Here is a 12315-nt window from a genome sequence, read left to right as displayed (position 1 = left end):
CACGACTGCAAAAATATAAGGTTAGCTTAAATGGATGGGAATTAAGTTCAAGGAAAAACAACCAAGCAAAAAAACTCACAATTGCAGACAGCCACTGGAAGCAGCACGAGCTGAGCTGCTTCCCGAGGTACTTACGGAGCTGTGAGATAGCCTTCCAAGAATCCAGCTGCATACATGATATCTTCATTGCTTAAGGTCTGACTGCCATAGCCTGCTCTGATCTCCAGAACTCCCCAACCTGTTGTCTGTACAGTGTTGTTGTAGAAACCATAGGCATCTCCACTCCTGTCCAGTGTATTCCTGACCTGAAGTGTTTTTTGAACTTTATTCCAGTACACGGTTGCATAGCGGATTTCTGTGGTGGAGAAGAAAGGGGGCAAGGGAAACAAAAATGAGTAAATATTTCCTATCTAATGCTGAGATGTCAAGACAACATTTTGGCACTTTTTAAAAGCTCATTTGATAGCTTTCCATCAGCTTTAGTTCTACTGTGGAGAGCAACACTAATTTTAACATGCTGAAGAGTGGCATGAGAACCAGCTGGAATTTTACCAAGACAAAAGCTTACGGATAAGTATTCTCATATTACTCTTCTGGAAATTATCTACAACTCTTTCAGTGTAGAGCTCCAACAAAGCCAACTATTAGCATAAAATTCAGAAAAGTACTTCCTTACCTGGCCCAGAATCTATACAAATCTTATTGAAAGTAACTTTAGAAGACAGTGTGCCTTAGCAACAGCAAAGAACTGTAAGATATTGTTGGCTTGGGTTTCCCCCTAAAGATTCAAAATGCTGCAAAAGTTTTCCCACCTGTCTTTCTGGGCAACAAATCTTGGAGGTAGCATTACACAACAGGAGCACTAGAACCTGATGAATCACAGGCTTGAAGACACAAGTACCACAGGTATGCAATCCTTTTATGAGGCACACAATCCCTATCACCCAGTCAGAGTGGAATCAATCCCAAGTGTGACATGAACAGGAAAGAAGGGTCCTAGACTGCTCAGCCTGTTCTGCTTAGCCTGCTGTTTAAGAAACATTCTTCATTAGCTGGGTTTTAATCTTGCTGAGCTGAAGAAAAAAGAGCAAGATAAACTGCTCTCTGGAAAAACAACTTACAACTGTAATTCAACCTTCCCTAAAATGAGACCCAATTACACCAGATCTCTATTCATGATTGATCAAACCACTGCTACAGTACTGCAAGCAAAAAAGAGTTTAAAAATGAGTCAGTTTTTAGAGTGATTTGAAAGTTTTAAGAGAAAAATTAATTAACACAGCTACTGAAAAATCCACGATATATTTGTTTCCCTGACCTGTCTCCAGTGTGTGGCAACTGTTCTGCAGTTTATAACATGAAATTACAACAACACAGTTCATTTCCTCTATCATGCCCATAGCAGCTGCTAAATAGAGCTAGATCTGATTCTGGATGGTCTTACACAAAACACCTCGTATGCATGCTACGATAATGGAACTATAAAAAAAGCAATATAATGCCAGCACAATACCAAATGCTCTTCAAAAAGCTGTAAGTAAAATGTTTGTGATTCAGCCGTCACTTTGATTTCAAATTAAGTGCACCCACTTTATTCAGTACTCTAAAACATGAAGAAGCTATTTTCATAAAGAGTCATGACTTATTTTAATACAAATGCAAAAACTGTTTCCAAGAAATAAAGTTTCTCCAACTAATCACTTTTTGACATAGCAGCTACTTAGTTGCTTTCAAGAAGTTTTTACCCATTTTAGCAGACTGTTGAATAATCCATGTCATTTGACAGCCAGAAAGCTGCTCTCTCCCGGTGTTCCAACAAGAAGAGCTAAAACAGTTTCTTTCTGAGAATCACAGAATGGCTGAGGTTTGAAGGGACCTCTGAAGGTCATTTTGTCCAACGCTCCCGCTCAGGCAGGTTCACCCAAAACCAGTTACCCAGTGTTTATATCCAGGTGGCTTTTGAGCATTTCCAAGGACAGAGATTTCTCCACCTCTTAAGCAACCTATGCCAGTGCTCTCTCACCCTCATAGTAAAAAGGTATCTCCTGATGCTCAGAGGGAACGTCCAGTGTTTCAGTTTGTGCCCACTGCTTGTGTTCCTGTCCATGGGTACCAATGAAAAGAACCTGGCTCTATCTTTGTTACACCCTCCCTACAAATATTTCCACCTTCTCTTCTCCAGATGAAGCAGTCCCAGTTTGCCCACCCATTCCTCATGTGAGAGGTGTTCCAGTCCCTTAATCAACTTCACATCCCTCTGCCACACTCTCTCCAGGAGCTCAAGGTCTCTCTTGTATTGGGGAGCCCAGAACTGGACCAGCACTCAAGGCATGCCCTTACCAATGCTGGGCAGAGGGGAAGGATCACCTCCTTCAACATGCTGGAAACACTCCTGGTGCAGCTCAGGACAGTTGCCCTTCTTTGCCACCCTGGCACATTGCTGGCTCACATTCAGCTTGGTTTCCACTAGGACCCTGAGGCCCTTTTCTGCAAAGCTGCTTTCCAAATCACCCACCATCAGCATGAGGATATTCTTCCCTGGGTGCAGGCTTTGGCATTTTCCTTTGTTAAACTGGATGAGGTTTCTGCCAGCCCACTTCTTCATCCTGTTGAGATTCCTCAGAATGGCAGCACAGCCCTCTGGTATTTCAGCCACTTCTTCCAGTTCTGTATCATCAGCAAACTTGCTGAGGGAACACTCTGCCCTGTCACCCAGATCATTAAGGAAGATGCTGAACAGTATTGACTGCTGGCATACACCACTAGTTCCTGGCCTCCAGCTACACTTTGTACCACTAGACATAGTGTCAGTCTTCATGATGTACTAGAGACTGACCATGTGAAAAGGAAAAGCATTAGTTAGCAAGAACAGAATTTCAGTAGGAAAAAGGAACTGTGCTTTTTTTCCCCCTCCATTCTATGAATACAGTTTATTTCATGAAACTATTTAGAGATGAAGTCACTTCAAGTACTGGGAACACAGTGTTTAAAAACATGTTTTTCATCTGCCTAGTACTGAGGCTATTTAAAGGACTGAAATAGGACAGAATTTAGGTAACCCTGCAGACAGCTATAATCTTAGTTTACTGTTGTCTGCTTAAGTATTTTCTAGTAATACATTCAGTGATTGCTACTCAACAGTAAGGGCAAACATGGGAATCACTCAGAGTGAAAATCTCTAAACAGAAGAGCAGGCAGATAAGGATCATCACTGAAGAGAGCCAAAGGTCACCTTACAAAGATTAAGCTCATATATAAAAAAAGAGTTCAAGGAAAGGGAGGTCCTGTGAAGAAGTGGTGCAAGGAGTCTCCACAGAACACAGTCACCCTGTCCAGGAGTAAAGGGGAAAGCTGATTCCACCCAGGAAGCCCACTGCAGGACAGAGGAGAGACAAACCTCATGCCACACAAAGACAGCCAAGAAACAGGTAAAAACAGCAAAGCAGGGCAAAAGATGATCTTCTGCCATCTCTTCAGTAGGTTGCAGAGAGGAACCAGAGCAGCTGGGTATTGTTAGTAGTGCCCTCAGACTGAATAGGTATGCCAAAAGAACTTCCTTCTGCCTAAATCCAAAGTATAATAGAGATTGCTTTCTTTTTTAAAAGGCTGATGCCAGTGCCAGACAGACTGATCTGACACAGACTGATTCTAACACAGCAGGCTGTGTTTCTTTGTTTTATGCTCTGCCAGAGCACGAACATGCAGAGCTACTTTCAAGTCAGAACAAACTTTAAAATTACCCTTGGAGTTTGCCCTGCCCCAACTTCACTATATAACAAACTTAAACTGAAGAAAACCAGGACTAAAAAAGGATGGGAGAGAAGGGGAAACATTAAACTACAGGATAATGTGCAGCAAACCTGGAGAGGCCTTTAAAGGTACAGCATAAAGGTAGCTGACATAGACATGGCTTAACAATGATGCTGGAAAACACTATTTCCATTAATGATTTTTTTTCCAACTCTTTCACTCGTCCTATTTCACCTCATTAACTTTTATGTCAATTTCTGCAAATCTAAATTCACAGAACTCACAGAATGTTAGGGGTTGGAAGGGACCTCAAGAGATCATCAAGTCCAACCCCCCTGCCAGAGCAGGACCACCTAGTGTAGGTCACACAGGAACATGTCCAGATGGGTTTTTGATGTCTCCAGAGAACAAGACTCCACAACCTCACTGGGCAGCCTTTCCAGTGTTTTGTCACCCTCACAGTGAAAAAGCTTTTTCTTATGTTTACACAGAACTTCCTATGCTCTAACTTGCATCCATTACCTCCAGTCCTATCATTGGTCATTGCTGAGAAGAGCCTGGCTCCATCATCCTGACACTCACCCTTTATATATTTTTAAACATTAATGAGGTCACCCCTCATTCTCCTTTTCTCCAAGCTGAAGAGACCCAGCTCCCTCAGCCTTTCCTAATAAGGGAGATGTTCCACTCCCTTCATCATCTTTGTGGCTCTGCAATGGGCTCTATCCAGCAGTTCTCTGTCCTTCTTGAACTGAGGGTCCCAGAACTGGACACAATAATCCAGCTGTGGCCTCACCAGGGCAGAGTAGAGGGGGAGGAGAAGCTCTCTCAACCTCCAAACCACATCCCTTTCCAATACACCCCAGGATGCCATTGGCCTTCTTGGGCACATTGCTGGCTCATGGTCATACTTCTGTCCACTAGAACTCCCAGGTCCCTTTCCTCTGTGCTGTTCTCTAACATATCAGTCCCCAACCTACACTGGTACCAGGGGTTGTTCTTTCCCAGATTTCAGACTTTACACTTGCTCTTGTTGTTATTCATTACATTTCTCCCTGCCCAACTCTCCAGCCTGTCTATGTCCCTCTTAATGGTAGCACAGCCTTCTGGGGTTCCAGCCACTCATCCCAGCTTTGTGTCATCAGCAAACTTGCTGAAAAGACACTCTGTCCCATCATCAAGGTCATTGATAAAGACATTGAACAGACCTTGACCCAGCACTGCTCCCTGGGGGACTCCACTAGTCACAGGTCTCCAGCTGGACTCTGCACCACTGATCACCTCCTTTGGGCTCTATTGTGTAGCCACTTCTTAATCCATCTCACTGTCCATTCTTCTATCCCACATTTCCTGAGCTTGCTCATGAGGAAGCTATGGGAGACTGTCAAAAGCCTTGGTGAGGTCAAGGTAGACTACATCCTCTGGTCTCCCCGCCTCTACCCATTCAGTTACAACATACAGAAGGCTATCAGAATAGTCAAGCATGATTTCCCCTTGGTAAATCCATTCTGACTACTTCTGATCACCTTCTTCTCTTCCATATGCTTAGAGATGACCTCCAGAATGAGCTGCTCCATCTTTTTTCCAGGGATGGAGGTGAGGCTGACTGATCTGTAATTGCCTGGATCTTCCTTCTTGCCCTTTTTGAAGACTGGAGTGACGCTGGATTTCCTCCAGTCCTCAGGCACCTCTCCTGTTTGCCATGATCATGTGAAAATGATGGAGAGTGGTAGGGTGATGACACCAGCCAGCTCTCTCAGCAGACTTGAATGGATCCCATCAGGGCCCATGGACTTGTGTATATTCAGTTTGCATAAATGATTTCTAACCCAGTCTTCGTTGACCAAGTAAGACTTCCCTCCAGGCTTTTTCTTCCTTCCCTCCTCCAGGCTTTCTCTCTTATATCCAAGGTCTGGAGTTCACAAAGGCTGATCATAGGAGTAAAGACTGAAGCAAAGAAGGTATTCAGCAACTCTGCCTCCTCTGTTATCAGGGCTCCCGCTCCATTCAGCAGTGGGGTCACATTTTCCCCATTCTTCCTTTTACTACTGATAGATTTGAACAAGCTCTTCTTGTTTCTTTTTACTTCCGTTGCCAGTTTTAATTCTAAGAGGGCTTTGGCTTGGTCTTAAGTGTTAAAATACCTACATATGAAACTGCTATGTTAATTTCAAGAAACATTGTTATAATTCAGACGTTACCTCTGTATCTTGCTACAAATGGAGTTAAAACTACAAGCTTGTAAGTCTCTGTACACTTAAACCACACACTACAAGGTAGTCAAAAGTATTTGTTGTCACCCAGTGTGTTACAATTTTAATCTGAATTCATCTAAACCAGCAGCACCACCTTTCCCAATAAAACCATCCAGAACAGATGTACAAGAAGCAACTGCACATTTCCAAACAATCTCATGTGTCTCACGACAACAGAAACCTTGAATAATGCTGGCTTCTATTTTTCATTTTAGCATTAGGCAAGAACCCTAGGATCTCTGACAGCAGCAGTTGTGGTGATAACTTCTTACACATGGATCAAATGCAACATCTCCATGAAACTATAAATCATCTTTCTTTTTAATCATCAAAGTTAGGACTAACTTTGATGATAAAAAAAAAAAAAAAAAACCAACTTTGATGATAAAAAACTTTGATGATAAAAAAACCCACCACTAAAAAACCCTAACTGAGTGTGCAGCTGAGAACGCTGACAAGTACTTCAGCTTAACTCCTGCTCTCAGGACTCTGAAAAACAAGAAAGGCTGTGATAATCTGTGGCTATTCCATAACAGTATTGCTTGGAATAATCTAAATGACAAACCAAAGCATACACAGTTCATTGCAATGAATGAATCAGCATCCCTGTGGACAAGGTAGGTCAGTGGGGTCAACATTCCCCTCCATGCAAGCAGCCATCCAGGAGAACTGCCCAACATCAGCAATGTGCAATTCCACCATTCCACCACAACCACTGTGTGCTGGGACACAGAAGTGGAAAAGCACAACAACAAAACAGGCCTGGAAAGAAACAAAAGATCCTTCTCCTTTCTGCAGTCTGTTAAAAATAGGAAATGGGAGGAACCTTTCCTCAAATTGCCCGCTGGAAATTCTTCAATTGAGAAGTATCTGCTTTTTGATGAGATTATATCTTAAATAACGGAAAAATCAAGGTATTTCAGCTTCAGCTAGGAAGTGTTGTTAATCACCTTGGTTTCCAGGCTGAAAAAGCCACATCTGTCATCTGCATTTTTGGCTCAATACAGGCACTGCCAACCTAAGGTTAAAAGTGAAGTCTGTCTTTTATTTAGAGGCAGCAAGAGAATAGAAATACATTCATGCTGGTGAGAATAGAAAGAAAGGAAATCAAGGAAATATTAAGTAGGAGGACTGACATATATTGAAAAAAAAAAAAAAAAAAAGAAGAAATCAGATGCTGAAGAGGACATGAATGAGTAGTAGCAACTTGTAACAAAAAATGAATGGAAAGAGATGATGAAGAATGAAATATATATATATAGCCCAAGTGCAGATGGCTCAAGGACCATCTAAGACACACATTATTTGATAACTGACACTAATATTTATTAAATTAAATACACATAAAAACAAACAAACAAACAAACAAAAAAAACCACCCAATGTGCCTTAAGAATACCAGTAAAATTTGTTTGGTAATAGGCAACAGCTGCTTTTCCTTATGTTTCCCCAGCATATGGTTTTAAAACATACATTTATCTAGATAGGCTATTGGACTTTCTAATTTGAGAAATTCACAGAACTCCCTTTTCCTTGCAGGTGAATGAGCTTTAAGTTTTGGAGGTGAGAATTAATATTCATATTTTTCATTAATCTGAGAAACAAGCTAACTCATAACCAATGAGGCACTGGTTAGGTTGCATGTAACAAGCCAAATTAACAACTGTGAGCATTTCCTAATGACAGGAAAACCACTGGCTTACTTAACTAATTTTTATATAAATTTTACATGTTTATTTTTTTCTGTGGCTTTTCAAAGGCGAAGCATTTTCTGTAGGTGTTCAGATGGACTTTGTAGATTCCATCTATACATTTTCAACTGCATAAGGAAACTATCACTCTACTGTTTCACTGAAAACTAGTTTTGCACAACGCAGAAAAAAACTTAGCAAAAGCCTGCACATCTGTTTTCACCCTCTCCGACAGCTAATGTTCAGTAGTAAAGATATTAGCATGATATAACAATTAAATATATCCAGTAAATAATAAAAATTCCCTGTCAAACATAAAAGTTTCTTGTCAATTTTGTAATTTATTTGAGCTTACCCTGTTTTCTCATTAATTCATTTTAAACCATCCTTTCAACTGTTTAAAAATATATATATACTTCTAAAGTATAACTGAGATTTCAAAGTACAGTTATGAGTGGAATCCATTACAAAATTAATGTTAAGTACTCCAGGACTTCAGAGATGAGCTTAAACCACACAAGAACTTAACACAAAGCCCAGTAATTTTCAATCAAAAGAGTAAATGTTTTTTTGTTCTGCTAGAACATAAGCTATTTGCAGTTTCTATTCCACTGGCCTGAATTTCCTCATACATTTCAGGTCTAAGTAATTTTTCAATTTGTCTCTAACAAATTGAACATTCTCTAGAAAGCTTGGGAATAGTATGATGAAGAATCTTCAAGGCATTCAAAATGCTAAACAACAATGAACTGATTCATAAAAAAATAAAATCTGGACAATACAGAGTGCTGAATGCCAAGTTTACTCTGTTAAATAGCCTCAAGGCATTTCTATTTGCTACTTAGTAGTTTTCTACAAGTACTTCAATTATGATGTGAGGAATCAGTCAGGTATTAACATGAAACTACTTTATATACTACGCTTTCTTTCACTCCCTCTGCATGATTCACATGTTGATTCAACAAGAAAGTTGACCCTTCCTTCTGTGCTGTTAATATAGTACCAAAACTTTTTGAAAATCCAGGTAAGGTTTGAAAAGTCGGTCTCCAAGATGAGGTTGGACCACTGGCAAAATGAGATGCTTATAACATTTTGGACATTAATTTCTCCTTGTTTTGTGGCAACTAATAAGTTAACTAGGAATTTCCTAGGAGATAAGCATCGAATCAGCCCTTAAGAATTCACTGAAATCAGGAGAAGAAGATGATATTATCCTGGTGAGGTTGTTTTCCCCTCACCCCTACTGTTACTATCGATACAAGTGGTACCCAGAGTACTCTTAATGGGCATTCTGTTCTAAATGGCTACAGTATGTCACAAACTTTTACTGATCCTCTAGAGGCCACATAGCTTTTACATGCTCCACACCTGCTTGGCATCTCTTAAATTCCCTCCTTTAGCAACTCATTTCCCTATCCTTCCAGTTGCTGGTAAACCTGTTTCATACTTAAAAAAGAAAAGAAAAGAAGAAGAAGAAAAATATCCTATGTACCTGACTGGCAGATCTTTCCTAGTACAACTAGAAAACTAACTTTTGGCTAAGTTTTTCTAGTTAGTGAGCACAGCATGTTGTCCACAGGTGCAATATTTCTCAAACACACCAAGCAGAAATGCAGTTTTTAAACAGGAAGACAAGGTTCTATGGAAAACCATGAAGCTCACCAAAATGTGCCATTATGGCTTTTGCCAAATTCTGCTTGCATCCAAATCTGAAGCTGCAACAAGAATAAAACTTCTAAAATCAGGAGACAAAAAAGCTATAGCAGTCAACACAGGAAGATAAAGAGCCTTATATAAGTTTTAGTTATTGAATTTTCCTAACTGGAGCCTTAGAACTTTGCCAGAAAATGTATATTATACAAATATATGATGAAAAGTGTTAGAACAAAATTAGCACTAAGTAGCATTTGTGCCGTAGAAAATAACTTCAATTTTAAAGCTAATCAAATATTGGTTTACTCTAATGGCAAGACAAGTTTATCTACTCAGAAAGCATTAGATCATGCACAGGTACAGATGCTGAAACACAGACAATGACCGATGCCAACAGGTTAGCTCTAAACCTCTGTTAAAGACATGAGTCACTGCATGCTGAGGGCCACGGCACTCGGACCAAGTGTCCACCCTCAATGATTCCCGTGCGTGTACATTGCATGACCACCCAACACCACTGGGCACTCAAGCCAGCTTCCCATTTGCTAAATTCTTTCTTCGGTTCCCACCTCCCATTCCAGGAAACGTGTTTTGAAAGCGTGCAGGAACCAAGTGCCCGCACCTTACACCCACCCGATCCCACGCCCGATCCCACGGGCCTCGAGGTGCCCTCGGAGCAAGCACACGAGGCAACCGGACCCCTGCCCGCACCGCCACGGTCCCTCCGGGGGCTGGAGGGGCTCCACCGCCGCGACGGCCGGGGAACGAGACCCTTCTCTGCCTCACACCTATTTCCAAGGGACTAACGGGGGGCCCTTCCCCACGGAGCCCCCAGGAGTGGTGAAGGAAGCGCAGCCAGGAGCCAGTGACCGAGGCGGAGACGCGGAGGCCACCGGGTCCCCGGAGCGGGCCCGGGAAAACCGCGCTGCCTCCATAGGAGACGCGGCTGAGCCCCGGCGACGGGTTCCGCCAGCGGGACAGCCCCTCCCGGTCTCCTGACACCCCCGGGACTGGAGGGACGTCCCTTCCCGCCCACCCCGGCGAGGGGGAGAGGCCCCTTTGCTGCTCTCTCAGGGTCTCCCTCCCTTCTCTCCCGCCTCACCTGCTCGGCCCCCCGCCGCCGCCCACAGGAGGACGAGCCCCCAGCAGCAGCAGCAGACGCCGCCGCCGAGCCCGACCATCCTGCTGCTCCCCCGCGCCTCCTCTGGGCACCGGGAGGCGTCGGGACTTTAAGAAGTTCCCTCGCCCAGGGCAGGTCTCGCCACTGCCCCCGCCTCCTCCGGCGCCCGCCTCGGCGGCGCCCCGTGCTTGGGGTTGGTCCGGCCCGCCGTGTCCGGGATGGGACCCTGGGGAGTCCCGCGATGGAGCCCGGGGACCCCCAGCTTGTCCCCCGCTCCGGTCCGGCCCGTGGGCTGCCGTCTCGCTGTGCCCAGCCGTGGTGGTGGTAGGAGCTGCTGGGGAAGGCGGGAAGTCAAGCGGGGCAGCAAGTCCAAGGTCCTGGTGTCTTTGTGACCCCGGCGCTTGTTTGGAGCCCCCAAGACCTGGATGGGGTGTTCACTGAGGTTGGGCCTTGCTGCCACCATCACATGGCGTGAGGCAGCGAGGGGGGACCTCCAGGCTGGAGTCTGCTGGGCCACTGGGCTTGCCAAGCATGGTCAACCAAAAAGGGGGGGGAAGTTTTTTCAGGAAAGGCCCCTATAAAGATACTGGAGTTAGGTGGTGTCTTGACAAACTATGTGTTTTACATCAGAGGAAGAGCAGCTTTTGGCACCATTCAGAAGAACTTCTGCATGTGTCCCAACAGAAAGGCTGAGAGATGGTACTTTTCTTGGGGTTTACAGACAAGGACACTTTTCCATGGGGTCTTTCCCCTGCCCCCATAATTCAGATCCTTTGGAGATGCTGATGTAAGGATGCTGACGTTTCTTCTCCCCCCGTGCTGAATATTCAACCACAGTCCTAAAACAGCCATTATTAGGACTTTGTGCTTTAGTAGTTGTTGAACATAGTTCAAATTTAAGACTGGTGGCTGTAATAGTCTCATATAACGAGGTCACATGCCAACCAGTTCAGGCCAAATAGCACGACTTGGCCTCAAGCCCAGGGTAAGAGCACTATAACACTACTGCTGTAACTACTACAACCCATCGTTGTTTTGGGCTGCTTTTCACTAAGAGTTAAGGATAAAACAGGGTGCTGTTACTCTGTTACCTTTTTTACTCTGTTACCTTTTTTTTTTTTTTTTTTTTTTTTTTTTGCCTGCCCAGTGGAAAGAACTCTTCAATGTCTAATCATAAAAAGATTCTGTTTGCATCGGAGGAATGTTTTCCAAAGGTTTTTCTAAATCAGAAATTCACCTCCGTCACATGCTGTTCTCAGTTTGCCTGTGCTGTGAAATAAAATACAAAATTATATTTTCCATAGAATTCCCTGTATAGGGATTTACCACAGGGAAAAAAAAAGTATTTTAAATAAGATATTCTGTGTTATGGGCATGCCCTGGATTTGGATGCACATGCAAACTAAGGTAGAAATACAAAGCTGAAACAGGAGGAAAATGCAGATGCATGACAAAAATGATATTTAGACAAGGAGGCAATCTCAATAAGACCAAAGCTACAAATCTTTTGATGTGTATTTGGAAAGATTCACTTCCACCTGCTCCAAGGCCAGGAATACACAGAAAATTTTGTGTGTGTGAGTTAAAGTCAAATGAATGGTGATGGTGCAACCAAAATCCTTTCCACTAGAAAAATAAATATATCTTACACCATTTTTAAAATATAACATTGAATTGCTGAAAAGAAAATTTAAGAAAACAAAAAAGAGAGGTGAATGACTGGACCTTTATTTACAGATTTCTGATGATAGAGGGCTCATTAGTCTAGCATCTTCTAACAAGATGCAGTGGTAAAGACATTGAATCTAAGACAGACTGAAATCAGAAACAACCTTTTAAAAAGCAC

The 12315-nt window shown here is 42.9% G+C and overlaps 1 protein-coding gene across 1 annotated transcript in view; it reads right to left on the bottom strand.

Moving 5' to 3' along the window:
- The window catches only part of PLBD1 (phospholipase B domain containing 1), a 42246-nt gene extending 31637 nt beyond the window's left edge, over positions 1-10609 (bottom strand). The window contains exons 1-2 of the mRNA XM_071732785.1: positions 10452-10609; positions 136-355 (exon numbers count right to left, since the gene is read on the bottom strand). Coding sequence (XP_071588886.1) covers positions 136-355; positions 10452-10530 — 299 coding nt within the window. The 5' untranslated portion in view covers positions 10531-10609. The remainder of the gene's footprint in view (positions 1-135; positions 356-10451) is intronic.
- Between the last annotated feature and the right edge of the window lie 1706 nt (positions 10610-12315).

Source organism: Heliangelus exortis, chromosome 1, assembly GCF_036169615.1.
Source record: "Heliangelus exortis chromosome 1, bHelExo1.hap1, whole genome shotgun sequence".
Lineage (NCBI taxonomy): Eukaryota > Metazoa > Chordata > Aves > Apodiformes > Trochilidae > Heliangelus > Heliangelus exortis.
The sequence above is the reverse complement of the archived record's forward strand: the minus strand, read 5'-3'. Positions and strand labels throughout refer to the sequence as shown.